The sequence below is a fragment of the Netta rufina genome (assembly GCF_964035555.1).
Source record: "Netta rufina genome assembly, chromosome: 8".
In the NCBI taxonomy this organism is placed as follows: Eukaryota; Metazoa; Chordata; class Aves; order Anseriformes; family Anatidae; genus Netta; species Netta rufina.
This window is the reverse complement of record NC_140131.1, coordinates 2,987,120-3,007,481: the sequence shown is the minus strand read 5'-3', so window position 1 is coordinate 3,007,481 and position 20,362 is coordinate 2,987,120. Positions and strand designations below refer to the sequence as shown.

At 44.1% G+C, this 20,362-nt stretch overlaps 1 protein-coding gene across 1 annotated transcript in view; it reads left to right on the top strand.

Moving 5' to 3' along the window:
- PATJ (PATJ crumbs cell polarity complex component) overlaps nt 1-20,362 on the top strand; it is a gene marked incomplete at both ends in the record, with an annotated part of 137,833 nt that overhangs the window by 69,794 nt on the left and 47,677 nt on the right. Inside the window, 2 exons of the mRNA XM_084291403.1 lie at nt 11,760-11,956; nt 19,428-19,519. Coding sequence (XP_084147529.1) covers nt 11,760-11,956; nt 19,428-19,519 — 289 coding nt within the window. The remainder of the gene's footprint in view (nt 1-11,759; nt 11,957-19,427; nt 19,520-20,362) is intronic.

Here is a 20,362-nt window from a genome sequence, read left to right as displayed (position 1 = left end):
ACACTGAAGCCTTTCCCTCAGTCAGGGAATTTATCAGCATTCTCTCCTCTGCACAGCTGCCTATTTTCATGAACCTTTTATAGTACCTTTGAGACCTCTAGTCCACCGTCAGACTTGCATCAAATTGGCCAGCAGGTTCAAAAGTTTTGGGGCAGGAGCTTGGATGCACAAGGTGTGATTGCAGAGGTTTCCTTTCTAGAGGAAAGCAGAATAAAATGATTTACCATCTTAGAATTTAACTTAATGTAAATTAAGGAATTAAAATATAAGGAATAAACACTGGAACATAACCCCTGGACTGCAGTTGGGTAGACCTTGTGTCTGTTCTAGCTTGGTTAGTCTGTTGGATGTCTTGGTTGACCATGTGTGGTAAGATACACAAAGCATCTTGACCCATCTGGAGCATCATGCCACAGGCTCTGGAGGTTAGATGGCCATTTAAATTTTAAAAATAAATAAAAGGCAGGATCCATAGAGTTCCAGCTTACCTGAAAGACACTGTTTATTCATGAGGACCAAGATTTGGAAGCCTCTGGATCATCCCTTTTAAAGGCTAAATTCATGCAAATGAAAAAATCAGTTGAATATAAGCTAAAAAAAAAATACAGTAAAAACTACTATACCCCAGTCTTATTTTTCCTTTTTTTTTTTTTTTTTTTTTTTTTTTTTTTAACTCTCTCTCTGAGTTGATTTCCTCCTCCAGTCAGAGTGGAAAAAGTAAGTCTATTTAATATGGTCAAGTTTATCCGTTTAGCTCTTCTCCTTTGGATAAATCCTTGGAGGTGGATTTCTTTTTTCTTTTTCTAGAAGGAAAAAAAATGTGCTTGGCATACTGACATATTGCAAGCATTTTTAAAATACATCATCAATTTCATGATTGTAATTACTCTTATTTAAAAATGCCCAAGACTTAATGCATTAATATCTTTTTTTCATTAAATACATTAAAGTGAAGCTATTTTTTACCTAATGGCATATTTTGATACTGAAAAAAAATGACTGTTAAAATAGTCTGTTCACTTGTTTGCAATTTTATTTTTATTCTGCAGAGAAGTGAATGCCGTGCTCAAAATTGCTTATGTGAAATGTGGTATAAGCAGAGATGCCTGCTAATCCTTCACTTCGTTTTACTCTTTGAGAAACAGAAAATGGGTCTGTCGCACTCTGTCCTTTGGAGAGATTAAAAAAGTCAGAATAGAATTTCCAATACAAAATATTCTCTTATTTAATCAAGTTATTAAGTTGTATGATGTCATAAGTGTAGCTTAAACCTGATTAACTGCTTGGATAGACTCTCAAGACAGCTGATTAACTAAGATGTATGGTTTGTTTGTGGAGAGCATACAACTTTTAGGATTTCACAATGATTTTAAATAGTGTTTTTTGTGTGGTGAGGAATTGTTTATCTATTCATCTGCCCAGGTCCCCTCACCTTTACCTTGTCACCCTCCTTTAATGTTTTGTTATTTCTCAGGCTGAAGCTCCACCACATGATGTGATATGACTGCAGACAAAAAGGGGGATCGCTGTGTGCATGTCCCCACTCCAGTTGTTTAAGGTGTTGGGGTGATTGTTGCCCTTCCCTTCCTCAGCCTGTTCAGCCAACTCATCCAGCAGAAACCTGTGCCACCATTAAGCAGGACTGGTTTTCTGGTGGGTTAGTGACCTGCACTCTCAGCCCTCCTGAAACAGGAGAGGAGAGAGGGTTTGTGTTCAAGGTGGGAGCACAGCCAGGCACCAACGCTTGCTTTTGGCCAAGCCTTGTAGCTCTGTGGCTGGCTCGGGAAGGGGATCCTGTGGAGTAAGATCACTCACCCCAGGAGAGATGAGCTGGGTATTAAAAATCTCGTTTAGAAATGTGGAAGCAGGTAAGTAGGTCCCTGTCTTTGCGTGCCTCTCTTGGACTTGAAGCTTTATGTAAGGAGCCAGTAGCTGCCGGCTGCTGGCTATGCCATCAGCTCATGTCTCTGTTTCACTTGGAGTGCTGTGATGAATGCAGTAGGCATCACGAGCAGGATATACACATCATAGTTGAAGACAGAAAAGATATAGTAGAATAATTATTAGTGGGTAATTTTGTATACAGAAAAGGTTTTAGAGTGAAGTTATGGCTGTGCAGTTGTTTTGTTCTAAGGTACATAAATCAGAAGTCTCCAGCACGGTCAGGTGTTGCAGTCATTTTCCTTCTTTATTCTGCATTTTACCTTGGCAATCAAAGGCAAGCCGTGACATTGGGGAACTCTGCATTATGCTTAAAAGACAAACAAAAACTCTGAGCATTCCTTGGTGTTGCAAAAAGCTAGAAAAGGTGACTCAAGTGCAGTTTGATAGCTCAAAGACCCAGGACCTAGAACTGACCCAGGTTTACTCTTCTGAAGTGTTTGGGCTCTGTGGGGGTACTGCATGACGTGGGGAGGTGTGGGGTGTGCTGTGCCTCTACTGCTTATCGAACACGTTGCTTCCTGGCTGCATACCCAGAAGTGTGCAGTGATGGGACGGACATGTAGCACATCAAAATGCAGTGCAGGGCTGGCTTTAAGTAGCTGAGAGCTCTCAGAAAGAAAGGGGAATGGGAGACCATAGTTTCAGCGTCCTTTGCAAAACCAGGGGATCCTAAAAGTCATCTGATAGCTTGGGAGTGTTTGAGCAGCTGTAATCAGTTCGGTGGAAGACTGACAGTGTGTGAGCCTAGCAAAATGCTGTTTCTTAATAGCTCCCTGAATCATAGAAATGGAGGAGACAAATAATACTAAGCAGTGTTGTGGGGACGGTCGGATCTGCTTGTCTGCTCTGTCTGCAAGTACTCCCTATCCCATTAAGTCCTCCCAAAGCTGGATATGCATCTTATTAATATTAAGCTGCTTTTTATTTAAATTGTATTTGAACTAGTTTTCTGCTTTCAAACGTACATTGTAAGTCTTCAATAGCAACTTCCATAAAGATCTGAGCATACTCTAATCAATTAACATAACCTAAATGACAAAAGTGCATATTTGGGAAATGTATGCATTCACCCAGAGAATTAGGAGAAATCTGGACCCGGAGTTGCCTGTAAGAAGCCAGCTCTTGACTTTTTCTTCAGCTGCCTGAAACAAAGACCTATTCTCTCCACAGCTTATTCAGCTAATTCAGTGGGAATAAAAATAGCTTATCGAACCCGAACAAATTGTTAGAAGCTGGAAAAGGATATTTTTCTTTTCAAGTCCGTGAATAAAAACCGAGAGTGTGAAGTTGAGAGTTGTCAGTTTGAAAATTATGGAAGTGTTTGTGGCCGCGGCGTGATGGCAGAACCTCCTCTGAGGTCCCTGCGCGGTGCTTTTCGTTAACTAGGTGTCGGTGAAGGCCCAAAGACAGACAGAAGGAAATCTTTGACAAAGTGGGAATTGGACCATTTAAAAATGTTTTTTATCACCGTGGAACCTTTTGGTGCAATTCGGTCTCTGCTGTGGGCAACAATGCATTTGTTTAATGCTCCAATTTTAAATGACTATTTATTTTATTAAAAAAAAAAATCTTATTAGTCAAAGTTGGCATATTTGAATGTAATATTTTTATTACAAAGCTGTTTCTTGTGTTTTAATTGCATTCTAATTCCTGTCCAAATACAAATGGTGTATTTCACTAGGAAATGTATATACTGTAAAAGAAATGTTGTTCAAAATATCTGACGTACGTGATAAATATTGAGCATCAACAGATGTATATTAAGTTGTGTTTCCTTAAGTGCTCGTGTAGTATTTTATCCCCATAGTTGGCATACAGAAGGCACAGACTATGTAAATACCATCTTTTGTCACAGATAAATGTATTTTTAGTGGTAAATAATCAGTAGTAATCATTATTTAGCAACAGAACTGAAAACTTTAAAAAGAAAACAAAATACTAAACATGGTTAAAACTTACTGTTAAGATCCCTGCATTAAATCACATCTCAAATAGCTGATTTTATCTGCCTTCCCTGGGCCTTCTCCCTGTTCAGGCTCTCTTTTCTATCACGTGGCCGTGTGGGTATTTTCCATGGCTTTACCCTGCTGGATGACTCATCCGACTTTAATCTTTTCTAATCATTGTCACAGCATATTTTAAAAATTGCTGTACAAACAGATTTAGACTACTGTGGTGTGGTTTTTTTATATATATAAATTTAATTTAGCCTGTGTCAAGTCTGTTACCTAGCATTGCTGCCTTGCCAGGCCGTGCTTCCCCAGCAGAGCAAGCGATCGTGTCAGGGTCATCCCTCTCCAGCCTGCTCTTTTCCCAGCCAGGTCTTTCTTTATTTTGTTCTCCCTCTGTCCATTTCCTAGGATCAGTTTTCAGCCAGTTCAGCGAGTGGGTGGTATTGTGGCTTGTTATTGCAACAGCTTTTACAGAAGCTTTATGTTTTTTGGTCTACGTTTCACCAGTAGTGTCAATTCCTCTGAAGGAAGCTCTTCCTTTAAGTCCAAAAGTTTCATTTTTTTTTATCCTGTCCACCTTTAGATGGAGGAGGTTCAGGATCCCATTGCAGGTTCACAGATTCAGAGTGAATCACTGTGCAAGAGATGTCTCATCATCTTCTGAGAGGTGTTCTCTGTGCTCCCTTTCCAGTTACTTACAGCTGGGAAATTGGGGGCTCGGCCCATGGGAACCTTCGTTAGGTAACAAACTTCCAGGTTTTGACCACAGTCTGATGCCGTTCGCTTTAATGAGACTTGGTGCAGAAAGATTCCGAGATAATGACTGTGCTGGTCTTTTTGTGGGAACATCATTATTTAAAGATGAAACACTGTCAGGTCGAGTTACTCTGTTGCTGTCAGGGGAGGAAGAATTTAAATTTCACAATATTAATTTGTTAATGCGGAGACCAAGCAGAAAAGCAGTGGATTAGAGCTCTCCTAGTATTCCTTGTTCAGACTCACACACACTTGATCTTCCTTCTAACGAGCAAGCAGCTTTCAGATGCAGGTGTAGAGGAGAACGGACCGCACAACGTGAGCAGCAGCAAAATGGGAGCCGAGCAACGGGAGCAGGAGCCAAACAGAAAGCCTGCTCCTACTAAAAAGTTGCTTAGAAAAGAGATCTTTATCCAAGTTGTGAGTATTTTTCCAAAACTCCATTGTAAAATGGGTCATTGAAACATCCTCTGTCACAGCCTCTGTGTATCTCATTGTCTGAGCACGTCGTGCACCCTTCCAGGTCACCCTGACAATCGGGTGCAACAGCCACAGTGCAGAGGCCAGAAGAATTTCAAATTTCCTTGAGACTGAGCAGAGGGGAATCAGAATTTGAGTCTTCTGACACTGCTACCACGTGCTCGCCTCCCAAAGAGCTGTGTTAGGTCAGCCTCAGCTCTCCTCGAGCCCACCGGCTCCAACAACCAAGCCTTATCTCTGGGCTGCTCTGTGCCATCACCGCTGGCTCAGCTGACAGCCCTGGTATTTTGGTCTTAGATGACTGATGGCACAACATAACACAGTGTGATATTACACAGAAGAGTATTTTTCTGTGGGATTTCTTCCGCTACCTCCTCAACAGCCTAGAAATGGGGTCTATGTCGGCTGTCTTTTGAGGCTGTACCGTGGTTTAAGGCTGTAATTAGATGAAAATGTCTACACCTTTCGTGGGCCCGAGCATCAGCTGTGATGTGATATATTTCTATGCATAACTATTTGCATGCTCAAAGAGGGTTTTATCAAAGGGAAAATGTCTTTGTTGCTGTTTGACTGCATGTAATCAACCGGTGGCAGTAGGAAGCTCAAGCAGCTACTCGTTCTGCGCATCTCCTAGCCAGATAAAAACGTTTCTCAGACACGAGGAGTAGGCAAGAAACACGCGGGCAGCTTTTGCCAGCCTTTTCTAGCACAGTCTGTGAGGTGGTGGCATCGTCAGCTGGAGCTCAGCAGTCAGCGCTCCGCGGGAGTGACTGATTGCTGGATCACAGCACCCAGAGGAGGTCACTTCTGAGTAAACCCGAGCGCTTTGATGAGGGTTAATGCATAATTTGAAAGGCAAATGAGTGGAAGTATTGTGTGCAGGGGAGAGGAGATTCCCTTATAATCAGCGGTTATTAGCATCAGGATGTTGTGTTCAGCATGCTTTCGCTAAATCTTCTTTTAAGTGTTGAGGATCTCACATCAGTCTGAATAGACTCGTCACGTCCTTCTCATCTAATTAAAACCGCCGAGAAAGATGCAGCATCCCTTCCTCCCTGCTCAGAGAACGTAAATGCTGTGTAAAGAAACTGCGGCTTCTAGAAGGAAGCTTTGGGCCTGAAATGGGGGAAAAGTAGCTGGCAGAAGTCTGTCTGTTCAAAATAAGATGGTGATGCAGGTCTGTGGTGTTATGGACTGCAGCTGGCCTGTTTTTTCAGGCAGGGCTAAATGCCTCTTTAGATATCCTGTTCTCTAGGGTGTGATGGTTCCTGGGTTGTAGGAGGAAAGAAATAACAATTAGATAACTGTTTCTAAATGCCACCTGCTCCTGGGAACAAAACAAAATGGTATTTGAAGTGGATTATGGAGATTCTCATTACACCCTTGTTCCTGGATTAGTCAGAGATTACTAGGAGAAACTTTTACCTTCTCGAGTAGGAAGGGTGATGTGAGGGACAAGTAGGATTTAAGGAAAGCATTGGAGGAGACAGGAACTTCTGGTGAGCCGCAAAGCAGTGCAAGCATTTGCGTGGCACGAGAGGAGCAAACCCAGATGGGAACCTGAGCTGACGGCAGCGATCAGAGGTACCAAATAACTGCCTGAATCCCTTCACACACAAATGGAAAGAGGCAGCCTTCAAGCGAGGGTAAGGATACTGGTTTGGGAGAGTGTAACTTGGTTTTTGCTTGTGCTTGGGCGGGTTGCATTTGTAAGGGTAGGAAGCCCATGCTAGCTGCTCATTTAGAGAAGGCTTAGCCAGCGGGGCACCTAATGCACGCTCCCTCCCCTGTATGTTTAAGCTGCTGAGCTTTGGGATACAAAGGGAACCCCACAGCTGCCCCGTCCCACCCCCAGGTGCTCCCTGCCCGCCTGGCTGGAGATGAGAGCACCCCCAAAGGTACGAGCTCCAGCAGTTGCCATCCTCTCCTCTCCTCTCCCCAGGGAGGGGGACGGGGCATAGCAAGAGTCTGGCTCTTCCATTTAGGGTTGCCAGCGTTGAATACAACTGCCTTATTTTTCTCTCGTGTGCTGGTCACTGGGAGAAGAATGCAAATTAAGTTACAGAATTTAAGAAAGCATTGCAGAAATCATCTTCCCTCTATCGGTTTAAAGCTTATGAAAACAGACAAGTGCATCGCTTCTGAGATAAGGTTTGGAGAACTGCTTGCCTCCTCGGAGCTGAATGGAGAGCTAGCGGGAAGATTAAAACAATCAGCTTATTATATTATTAGTAGTGGGAGAATTCTAAACCCCACTTGTTCAATTACGGTCCCTTAAATATGCTTATTTGGGTTCTTGTAAATTGTAATCAGTAAATTAGACACGCTGCCCTCGCAGCTCCAGGGTTAGCTTTCAAGGGACTTCCCACTTTAAAAAAAATAAATAAATAACAAATAAAAAATGTTTAGAGTGAAATCAAGAAGGGAATTAGTTGTTTGATATGCAAGGATGGCTCCGCGTGGGGGATGCCGGCTGCATCCTGATAGCTATCTGCCGAAGGCAAAGCCTCGCTGCTGGTGCTGCAGCGCTGCTGGCCCAGCAGAGGAGTCTCAGAAAAGGCGTGGGCTGTGCCCGTGCCGTGTGCCACGCGATGGGAACGGGAGCTAACAACGTGGCAGTGAACACGGGCTGATAAATGGGGCCGTCGTCGAGTCTCCAGAAGCCAGCCTATGTTGCTAATAGTTGTCTGAGGTGACGCAAGAGGAATGGGAAATCCTCGCTGTCGCCTCCTATACGCAAACATGGGCTGTCCGTAATTTCTGTAGTGTTTTGCCTCTCCCCCCTCTCTTTTAGTTTTGTGTCATCAGTTTTAATATCAGGCATTCGATCCCAACACCAGTCAGATGGCCGAGTCCAGGGCTTGTTCTGCCCTCTTCTTACTTTCCTGGGCGGGCTGATTGCATCGTGCGGAGACAGCCTTCAAAGAGAAATCCCTCTTCCCTTTCAGCTCCTGGAACAGGAGGTTTCAGCAGGTGTGGGAAGCGGGCTCCTCAGCCTTTTGCAAGTGTTTCGTGTGGCTTTGCAATGCAAAGAGCCTCTGGCCTTCCTGGCAAGCGACGTGTTTCTTCAGTGCAGATAAACTGTGTGTTTGTAGCAATGCTACATCATGCAAGCTCAGTGTCCTGACCATATCTTCCCCATTTATTTCCCTTATCTCTCTTTAATATAATAGGGGTAGCGGCTGAGGCAGGGAAACATATGCAGCAGCATAATAGTACATTGTCTGAGAGCAGTTGTCTTCCATTTCCAGGGTTTCTCTTCTGAAATGCAATTGTCTGCTAATGTCACCGGGAAACGCGACTGCAGGAGCGATGGCTGGAGTGCATGCCTCTGCTTTTGGCTCACGCTGCATCCGTACAGTATTTTTAAAAGCAACTGGCTACAACCTTGGCTAATTAAATGCCGCTGACGAGCTGTGTTTGCAGAAGTTGTGGTAGGCACGTTGTCACCGAGCGGGGAAACTGCTCCGCAGCGCCAGCACAAAACGCGCCGCGTCCCACGGGCACGGCAGTAACAACCGAATTACAATTGCCTCGTGTAAAGGATCTGGTAATGAAGGCAGATAATGGAATTCTTCGCCAAAGCAGATGCTAACTGGCTCCCTGATGCTAGGCAGGGAACTGGAAAGTGAGACCAGCTGGGGGCAGAGGGAACAGCTGAAAAAGGCATTAAAAAGGAGACGCCTTGGATCCGCGTTTGTTTAAGCAGTAAATACTTGTTTAAAAGAACCTTATAAGATTCTTATTAAGAGGCAAACTGAGAATAGGATTACACCGTTACAGGAAGGCAGCGGGATGCCCAGAGGAAAGCCGTGTGCGGATCGGAGGAGGGAGGCACCAGCAGCAGCGGGAACAGCACCTTGCCTTGCCGCTCGCACCGCCAGGCGGGCGGCCGAGGACAGCCCTGGGAAGCGTGTGATTGTGGGAGGTGGCGCTTGTGCCAGCCACAACCTTCTGCTGCTCCAGGAGGAGACGGCGTGCTGCCTAGGGGAGCCCTGGTTTTAAGGGTAGGGCGTAGGGTGGGCTCCTCTCGTCCCTCGGTGCGTGAACACGCACACGGCTGCGCTCCTGCTGTTGCACGCGCTGGCGGTGCCCTCCTGCCCCGCTGGAAGAGGTTTGCTTGCAGCATCGCCTTGGCTGTTCACATAATTGCTTCATAAATTAATGTGATGATTAAATGAAGGGCTTCATAGAGGCAGAGGTTTCCCTCTAAGTATGGATTTTCCAAACAAAAGCATATGGTGCGGCAACGCTTTAAAAAAAAAAAAAAAACAAAAAGGAGGCTGTGTTGCACCCTAGCAATGGCCCCACCTGCTGATTTTTGGAGGGCTAAAACTTCCTCTTCGTTTCAGCCCAAGCTGGAACAGGAACACACGGGTACTGCTCAACAGCAGGCGCTTTTCCCACGTGAGAAGAGCAGCAGGAGGAAGCCCTGCAGAGCTCACAGACTTCCAGGTGCCGAGGTCGCTGTCTGCGGGTCAGGGTTGGAGCGAGGGGTCCGTGCGCGGTGCCACCGCACTGCTCCTGGCCTCGGGCTCGGGTGGGGCAATTTCAGGGAGTTTTTCTGACAAACAAGAAGCATCTTTAGGAGATGTCCCTCAAGATGTGCTGCTTCATCTGCACGGCGTTGAAGCGTGCGTCTTCTCCTTTTCTCATCTTTTCTGATGCGCTGTAACAGGTTCGGTTTGCTGTCAGCTTGTGCTAGGCAGAAAATGGTGGTCTTCAAGCCTGGACTTCATTTAATGGGAAAAAAAGAACATTAAAACCCTGGTGCTGTATGAAACGTGCACAGCTGCGGTGCTGCTGGCGCCTGCCCTGCCTCCAGGAGCAGCACTTTCAGGACCTTCCCCGCTTGCTGCTTTTTGGCAGGAGGCATCCCGCATACCAAGCAGAAAAATCACACTTCCCAAATTCAAGTAGCAAATCACACCGCTAATTACTTTTTGACCCCATTAGTTAGGAAATATATTACAGGGCCGCGCAGCTACACGGGTTGCCATTTAATGCAGTTCTGTGAACTTTTGGCATGTAATTGATAGTAACGAGCAAGGTTTCTAATTTGTCATGATATCCTGAGTTTGTGCAGACCTCTGCAGGGCTTTACAAGCTCAGCTCTCCGGGGAAAGCGTCTAGCCCTTAATATAACCCTCCCAAGCTTTTAGGCTCAGGCTCCAGGCCACCAGGGGTTTGGGACAAGGCAGGGAAACGCCAGCCTGGAAATATAGCAAGGGGAGAGCTGGTTGCTGCCCTGGCTGTGGGTTTTACCCTTGGGTGCCTCTGGGGCTGGAGATAGAGGCTGCTTGGGTGCCCCTGCCAAATCGTGAGGGGCTGCTGGGGCTGGGGAAGGACCTTGGAGAAGGGCCAGGGCTGGCGCTGTCACCCTGGCAGCCTGCATCTGCTTCGTCCAGTCCTTCCAGCCCTCTTTATTCACTTTTTGGTGCTTCCCTCTCACCTTCCCCAGCTCCTTTCCCCTCTTCTTTGTTGTCATGGAAACACACTACGGTGGTTTAAATCGTGCTATCGAAACACACTTCCCGTGGTGGAATGGTAATAGCTAATATTGATCTAGCTGCTGCTGACTCAGGGCTATGGCTGAGCATGTAATATCTCCTCTCGCTCTTCTTAATGCATAATGCAGCAGTTTCCTTCACCTTGGGCTCTGCGCTGAAGGTGATACCCAGGCCCAGCAATGCCCCGCGATTTGCTGTTTTAAGATGTGGCCCAGCTGTGGTGGTGGGTGCAGCTGGTGTTACAGAGCTGGCTGCAAAAACCACAGAGGACAAACAGAGAGCAAAAAATACCCTTGCTGCATTTGACCCTTGTAAGCCAGAGTTACAGATGTCCACATGCCGGCGGTGAAAAGACAGTCAGATTAAACTGTCAGCGTGCTCTGTTCCACTGATGTGCAGTGTGCTCCAAATAACTTTGTGAGTATATTGCATTCTGTCACAGAAACGCTTGAAACGTAGATGAAAGACAAATAACGGCCTTAATATCAAGTGAAGCTGCCTTTAAAGCCATAATCATTCACCTGCATTGTCACTGACATCTGCACAGCAGCACGTAAGGCTAAGTGGAGCATCATAACTGTATTCCTGAAGCACCAGAAAGAAGCAAAATAAAAGATTTTATCTCGAGATGTGGATTTGCAGTATGTTTGTAATGTAGGCTTTTCCATTTCCTACAACAGGTAGTTAACCAGCTCCAACTTTATGAGGGTTTTTGTAAGGTGAGATTGGGGTACCTCTAGAATTCCTATGTCTATTTTGTACATAATTAAAATAATGCAGTTCTCACATGGACACAATTTGCAGCTGTTACTGCGTTTTGATCCTTTAGTGCTACAGGGACAACCGGATGGCTTCCTGCTGTCCAGGGATGCCCAGGGTAAAGATGCATCACTGAGAGCAGTGTCCTGTCTCTCTTCGTGGCCTTAGCTGTTTGGAAAGCGAGTGGAGGGAATGCAGGGGTTAGGTACAACACGTCACCTTGGATTCTCTGCTGCAATTACCTCTGTTAATAAAGTCTAGATTCTGTGAATTCGTCTATCTCTAGCATCTTTGTGTGTCTGTGAGCATCTGCACGTAGATTATCTTGTATTGCAACTCATTTTATGTTTCTTTGTAGAAAAAATCAGGCAAAGATATGCAGATCTACCGGGAGAGTTGCACATTATCGAGCTTGAGAAAGACAAAAATGGGCTTGGACTGAGCCTTGCTGGCAACAAGGACCGATCTCGTATGAGCATCTTTGTGGTTGGGATCAATCCAGACGGACCTGCGGGACGAGATGGGAGGATGCATATTGGCGATGAGCTTCTAGAGGTGAGTGTCTTCCCTAACTACTAAATAAGGATCATATGGAGAGAGGGAGAGGCATATGTGAGGCCATCAACTGAACCTTAAATAAAGCCTTCAAGTGGAATTGGGTGACTGAGGCAAGGAACTGCACTGATTTATGCTAACTGAGAACTTGCCCTTTGGCAGGTAAATGTGTTTTCAGTGAAACAAAAATCATCGGCCTGTGAAAACTAATGTCTTGTCAGTGAGGTCTGCGCTCTCAGCATGTTCACAAGCTATGCTCAGGGAGGGACTGTTGAAAGGCAGGAAGGGAATAGTAAATCTGTCCTTGTAGCCTATATGTGGTTTTGCAGGGAAATTCACACCTTACATTAAGAAAGAAAAAAAGCTAAACCCCCTCAAAGTTACCATATGTGTTTTTACAGATGACAGGGATATCCCCCATCCTGAAAATAAAAGCTCATGCTGTAATCTGTTTTGATTTGTTGTAACTTAAAATACTTATTTTCTTTAGTCGTGTCTGGCACAAATTCGCTGACGAGGGAAAAGAGCTCATCAGCAAGCAGAGTATTTTGTCTTCTCTTTTTCTGCTTTCTCCTTGCTTCACCTTCGGATAGCAAGCACACATTTCCTGCACTTCATCTGATTTTTGGCTGCTGCCAAATGCCACTTTTCTGCAGTACCTGCAGCGGTTCACCATGTCATGATTGCTTCAGCAGTTTAAAAAATCAGCCGTCCCTGGGGATCTTTCCTTTAGAAAGAAGCTTTCACAGAAGAGCAGGTATACAGCGACCTACCGCTCTCCATGGGTGGTGATTTTTGATCTTTCAGCAACTCGCTGTGGCATCAGAGAACCAACTATTTTCTCATGTTTCTTGACTTGAGAAAAAGCAATTTGACTGCCTTGGGAGTACTCAGAATTTTCTAAGCATTTGTCATTGTCTAACAGTTCTATAATTACAGGTTTTCAATGCACGTGGTACAAAAAAGGTTTTGCTAGAATAACAGCACCATCTGAAGCTTATTATTTTCTTCTTAAGTGTGATAAATGGTATGAAGGTCTATACCTTGCTGAAGTCGTGTAGGTAAATGACTTTTTCCTTCAAATTTGTTTCCTTTCCCTGGCACCAGATTCTAATGGTAGAAAAAATAAATTGTTGAGTATTGGCATATACCAGTTGAAAGGATCTGTGGGACTGTTTTTCTGTATGTCATAGGCCAGGTAGTTAAAGAGAAACTTGAAAGAACCTTTTGTATCGGTACGCTTCCCTACAAAGAGGGATTCACAGAGGTTTTCTTGTATCTCATGAGTAATTCCTTGTGGTGATTGTTTGATCTAACGCTAAACGTTGCTGTACGTGAAGCATCTGTGATTAATCACAGGTATCTCAAGGCTTGGGGTTTACATGCATGCGCTGTGTTATGAGCAGCAGTTTCAAAAATGTTGCGTTGCCCGAATTCCTCTCCCTGTCAAGTCGGAGATAAAGTGGTTTTTCCTTCAGTGGAAGAGAAGTGATGTTTGTTATCTCAAAAACGCAATATTTCAAATAAACTGCAGTTCAAAGGGCCTTCAGTAACTACCTCTCGTGTTTACCTTTGCAGTCAAATTAAAGGTGTGTCACGAGCGGGCAGAGGTGTGAGCGCTTCTGAAAGCATGTGGTGATCTCATGCCGGTCCCCAGTGAGCTTGTATCCCGTGTCAAAACATCCTGCATTACAAAGGAGCGGGCTGTGTATTAGTCATGTACAGATGTCTTATGTTCACACCAGCGGTCAATTATTCAGAGCTCTGTTTTTTGCCTTTTGAAAGCATTTCGGTGTTGGATGTGAGCAGCACTGAGATGGAACTAATGGGCATGTACACTGGCAGGTTTGTTCAGTAAGCAGGAGGTTCAGTATCCATTTCAGTAACCATCAGGAATCCCCATATCTGAGAAATATGCAGGTCACGGAGGTAGGAATATGACTTCGTGTTTCTTCCCTGCCAGTCGTGCAGGGGTCGGGGCAGTCGGCTGGCTTCACTTCCAGAGGCAGTTAGAGCATCAAAGGCTGCTGGAGGAGCACTAGCAGCAAACTTAAAGCGTTCAGGAAGTGACGGGGTCCAGATTGTTTGTTTTTTGTTTTTCTGCTTAAAGACTTAAAATTGGACTGTTAGTACAAAAGCGCTTGTGTCTTCCATGGAACCCTCACCTCATTCATGGCCCTGGACAGTCTGGTACTGAGGAATGAGCCTCTGGTCCTTTGGGTGGTGCTGCCCTGTAGGTAAGGTTTCCATCACTCTGCCTGCAGGCTAAGCTGCTGCTCATTGCCCACTAATAAAAAAAACTTGAAGCCATTATCCTCGGTGTTCTCATCAGTTTGTCAGCAGATAGACCACCCTCAATTCTCCTCTCACTGAATGTTTCAAATGCGTTTGCATCTGCAACTTTGTTTGCTCATCAGTTTTGAATATGTGAACATAGCAGCAAGGGAAGGATCCACATCTTAAAAAAGCATCTAGAGTGACTCCTGTTGGCCAGTGTTGCTCCATGAAAGCAGCAGACGCTGTTGCAGCACGTGCAGGTTATTCCTCTCGGCTGCTGGGGGAAGGTTAACAGGTACCTGTATGGATCTTATCTGTTTTTTTTCTTTGAACTGGAGTTTGACTGAACTTAGCTGAAGGTTATGGGATGGTGCCAAACCGCCTCTGCTCCTTATTCATGAAATCCTCTGTCACTGAAATATTATCTCACTTTTAGCTTCTGCAAACAAGCCTAGTCTTTTAGGGGCATGATCCTGACTCATTTTCAAAGTCAGTCCGGCCTGTATATTGGGTGAAATGCAGGTCAAAATAATAATAATAATAAAAAAAAGGTACACGATCTCCCTTTTTTATTTTTTAATAAGTCTTCTGTGATGTATTTTGGATGGATGAGTGGCTGGAGAGAGCAGCCATTGGAAGGAGAAGGTCCTTTCATCTTGCTCTCATACCCTTCATGGAGGAAAAGTATTTGGGGCAGAATTTGGTCCCTGCACAGAAGGATGTATTTTTACCATGGCACAAGCTCTGCTTTTCTGTTCTGTTTCCAAGTAAAGAAGCCATCTGTGGTGTTCCTGCCTGGCAGTCATGCTGTTCTAGTGCAGGTGTCTGCACTGCTTCGTGTCTTATTACTCCGGGCTCCGTCTTGCCACTGACAGTGCCCAGCATGGCCCGGGGCACGGCCCCGTGGTGCTGGACCCGTGCTGCTCCTGAGCACTGCATGGCTCTGTCCTTCTGGTACGTTTTGTGCACACTGACTAATCCCCCTATTATTATTATTATTGTTTTTGCTCCGTAAGGGAGCCGACTGGTCTATTAACGGAGCGAGCTGCTCAGAGCCCTGCTGGGCTGAGTTACCCACGCTGGGATCTTCTGCCGGCTGTCCCTGCTTCTCGCTGGAAGATAGAAAGGAGCTGCTCTTCTGTTTTGTTATTTTTTTTTTTTGCACGAGGAGGCCACATCACTTCTTGAAGGATTGAAAGAGCCTTCACAGTCCAGCAGCAGCATGCGAGTTCCCCGACGTCCCTCCCGGGCAGCGAGAGGCAGTTCGTGCTCCTGCCGTTTGTCGTACCCCAGTGCTGGGGCCCTGCGTGCTAAACGTGGCTTTACTGGGATTTTGTTTGAGACTCTTAGGGAAATAGAAGTGATGCTATAATAACATACCAGATAAGTCAGTATTCTGCCCAAGTAAATGAACGGCTCAGCCAAAATCACGTCACGTCTGTCTTAAAATTGGGGGAATTAGTGCTTTGCGCTCGGTTCTTGTTGGGGCATTATTGTTTTTGTCCTCTTCCAAGATTATGACTCTGGATTAGGCAAGTAGCATTATCCCTCCAGCACAACAATGACTAGAAAGAAGGGTTTCCACGTGAAAAAAAAATCATCTTAAATGATTAATCCCAGTAGTGATAATTGTTTTTTAATTCCTACTTTCAGCACAATGCTCATTTTTCATGTACTTAGTATAAAGCTTAGCAATTAAGGTTAGACAGCAGGAGGCTGTCCTTACGCCATCGTTCTGTCCATCCAGCTGAGGCAATGTTTGAGCCTGTGCTGGGTGAGAAATCTGGGCAGGAAAGAAGAATTTGCATTCAAATTAATTATTTTATTTTTCTTCTGTTTTCCTGTGTCTTATTACTTTGGGTTTTGGTGCTTTTTGTGGGTTTTCAGTTTATGCAATTTGATCAAAAACTTCTGGAAACATTTCCTGTTGTTTCAGAGAATCTGATTAAATCTCAAAATGTTACAGTTCCTGTGATTAGAAGACAACTTATGCGTTGTTACAAAAGATAGTTGTAGGAAGCTGTGTCACTCCTTTGAGCTACCATCTGACTTAATTTTCATAAAAATCAGATGATGCTAATTTTATGGATTTCCATTATTGCCCCATTGTTTAAAAAATAAAAAGTTTATTTTGGAAATTATCCAAATTTGACATTTTTCTTCTGCAAATTAAAGTTTGAGAAACAAACACTCCTTTTAAATGTTTTTCTCTTAATGAAATCTCAATTCCTAAATTGAGTTTATACTTTCAGGTGTTTTAGTGTGCGTGAAACAAAACTTTTGCATGTGAAGGCAACAATAAGTTTGGCATTATGTGATAAAATTTGCAATAAGGCAGTGTTGGTTTGTATCAAGGATCCAACTTAAGTGTGCTGACCTGGCCTCACACCTCACTTTCATCTTTCTCTTTGCTCTCTTGTCTTTCTGAGATGTTTTACCAAGAGGCACTCAAAGAAGAGTTGAGGCTGGCATAGGTCCTTTTGTTTCTTTTGTTTGGTCAAAGCTTTGTTTTGCTTTTCTAATCTTTAACGAGAGAAGTAAAGTCCAGATTTATAGGTTTTGACTCCTGGAGTACTATGGGGTTAATGTGACATATTCCTTTATTTAATCTGAAAGATTTAGAATGACATTGCTTACGAAATCCTAAATGTTCTTTGCTGGTTTATATAAGTAGGCTTTCGTGCTTTGCTCATCACTGTGGTATCTGAAGCCAAAGTAACATTAATTTACTTTGCAAAAGAAAGTAACCTTTTTTTAAAAAATAATAATAATAATAATAATGGCTGTAATAACTATGTGGGACAGTCCAAAATTGTGGAGATATATTACTTTGATTACCCATTCATTTTGGTATAATTAAATAATTATAACTTACAGACCTAGCTCAGAGTTAATTAAATTTTGGACTATTTGATACATCTACTGAAGAGGATTAATTTAGGCAGAGCAAAGACTATAAATTTTCATCTAAGTCTGCTGTTTAGAAAAATTGATGGTAATTTAACTAAATCCAAACAATTTGTAAGGCATGCACTACTCCCAGTGAACAAGTTATTTTTGAACCTAGTGGAATTAAGTCAACAAACATACTGAAAGTTGGAAGTCCGGCCTGAAGCAGAATGCGAGCAGGTATTGAGTTTTGGCACCAGATGGTAAAGTTGCCCTTGATCAGAGAATCACAGAATCATTAAGGTTGGAAGAGACCTCCAAGATCATCTGCTCCAACCATCCCGCCCCACCAATGTCACCACCAAACCCTGTCCCCAAGCACCATGTCCAGCCTTTCTTTGAACACCCCCAGGGACGGCGACACCACCACCTCCCTGGGCAACCCATCCCAATGCCTGGCTGCTCTTTCTGAGCAGAAATGTCTCCTCATTTCCAACCTGAACCTCCCATGACACAACTTGAGGCCATTCCCTCTAGTCCTATCACTAGTTATCTGCGCAAAGAGGCCGACACCCAGCTCCCCACACCTTTCTTTCAGGCAGTTGTAGAGAGTCTTAAGCTCTCCCCTGAGCCTCCTGTTCTCCAGACTGAACAACCCCAGTTTTTCTCTTGTGCTCGTGCTGCCTATTCAACTGATGACCGTGCCAGTCAGTTTTGACCCACTGAGAACTAGAAGGGAGCATCAGCAACCTGCCACTGCAGCCAAACTGTGTGTGTGACACCAGGCTGTAAGGCTTGGGCCAGTTGTTACTTCTTCAGATGAAAAAAATCTTCTCTGAACACAAACCCTAAATCCAATACAAACATTTTCAGCAAGGCGAAGCCCTAGAATCACTGGTAGGTTGTTCCTGGGCTCCATTATCTGTATTGGTTTAAACAGAGCTGTTGTATCAACTGTGAGTGCACATATTATGCTGTAAAGGATGAGTGGGGAAAAAACTTGTAGGGTCTAAATGAAGCTGGCTGCTCCCTTTGGAAGGTCGTGTGAGCAGTCCTGTCCCAGAGAGCTGCATTAGTAGAACCAAGATGCTCTGAGGGAGGGTTTTGACACATTAAATGGCAGGCTGTTGTGCAGCCTGGGGGCACCTGATGCTCGCTTAGATGCCAGGACACTGCACGAGGTGAACTGTGAACCTGAACTAACATCTCAGCTCCAAATGCCATTCCTTTTGGTTTCTTTTTATTCAAAGTTTGATTTTGCCTTGGGTTTGGTAGCAAACGCCAGAGCAAGCAGAGGTGTTCATGGGTGCAGGTAAATAATTGCTCTTCCACAGATCATTGTTTTCTTGATGTTTATTCCAGTCGGAATAGTCAACGCTGAAGACAAACCTCGTAGTCCCACTCCCTGCTGTCATGGGAGGATGCTTTCCTTCACCACCTTTCTGGGTGTCTGGTTCAGAGTTTTAAACTCTTCAAGTCTAAGAGTTTTAAACCTAAAAATCATCAGGGTGTGGCTAATAGACTGCTCAAGGGTTTTGTCAGTCTCCTTGACATAATCTTCTTTTTGCCATGGTACTCAGCACAGCTTTCCCTTTAAATTGTTGTGGTATGCCTGGCTGCCTTACGTACTGCGTGTGATCGTCGTGGTTGTAGCTTGTGCAAGCCTAAGCTGAAAAGTGAGCGTCCTCTTGGGGTACCTCTGAGGCAGGGGCAGTAAAAGGGGTGCTGAAGCCCAGAATATTGCAGCCACTGAAGTGCAGCAGGGTGTTAAACACCAGACCTGCCTGTGAAATGCTTTATATTTTACCCTGCGGGTTATTTTTGTGATAGGTTACTGAGTGTGCTTTTGGTTGGCTTGAGAGTAGGTACTCTATTGATCTCAGAGGTCCTGTTGTGCTTGTTAAGGTCCCACTCACTGAGCGTGCACTGGGAGGCATCAGGCATCGTATTTTCCTTTAACTGAGAAAGGATTTCTCGTACCTACAGACAGAAAATTCCTGGAGCATGTACTGAGCCATGCTGTTTCCCTCTGAAAACTACAGGATTGTCTTGTACTCAGAAAATATGTCCAAAGTAGTACCTGGTGTTTCTTGCCGTGATTAATTGTTCAATGCTTCACAGGCAAAATAATGTGGTATGTCCTGACATTGCCTTCTCTGTCTCATCTCCTTTGCTGTTGGTTTTATTTCCTTCAGAGGAATGGAGGAGTCAGCACAATATGGAAGTCTTGGTGGTGTGAATTAGAACAAAGCATACATAGTTTTGAACTTCATTTACATGAAAATCTCTTTTTTTGTTTTAACAGATAAACAATCAGATATTGTATGGAAGAAGTCATCAGAATGCTTCTGCAATAATTAAGACCGCCCCTTCAAAGGTCAAGTTAGTTTTCATACGGTAAGAACAGTTCTCGTCAAAACATTTGTTCATAATTTTGCCTATTCTGTTACATATTTACATATGTAATTTACACATTTAGCCTGTTCTGAAAATGACGGACTTACTCAGTTCTTTGTGGAGTGATATAATCCTTTTCCTTGACTGTTCATCTCAGGACTGCTCAAGAGTTCTTAATATTTATACACACACACACACGCATATACATAAAAATTCATTTGCTTATTTTGGGGTTACTGCTGAAGGCTTGAGATGACCCTGACTGATAAGGCCTTTCCCCTTCCAGCTTATTACATGTGGGCATCTTTTCTTTTACTCCACGTATGAAAATTTTTAATGATACCTCAATTCATTCACTGTAGTTCAGGAGACGTTACTGTTATGACCCTTGACACGGCGTTGGGAAGAATCTGCCCCTTTCCCAGATTTCGTATTTCCACTGATAATTTGGAACTTCATAGGTGCCACTGTTCCTGCTGTGACTTCCGTTGGCACTTACAACCATGCTAATTTATTAATGTGGTCTTCTGACCAGCATATACATCATACTTGATATTGTTTTATATTCTTTGCTCATACTCAGCTTACCTGTGAACAATCTAATAATCTGTGGGTGAATGCATATAAATGTGTACATTTACTCGCATGGCTCTGTCTGGTACAGCACACACAGAAATGATGGAAGAGCAGCATTAGCTCCGTGAAGAATGAGTTGCTATACTTGGCAGCACATAGGATCTGGGGGAGATTAATGGTCTTGCCTGCAGCTCCCGTGTTACTTTTCCCAGCTATTGAAAATTAAATGTCATGTACGACAACTCACTCACCATTACTTAATTGCAT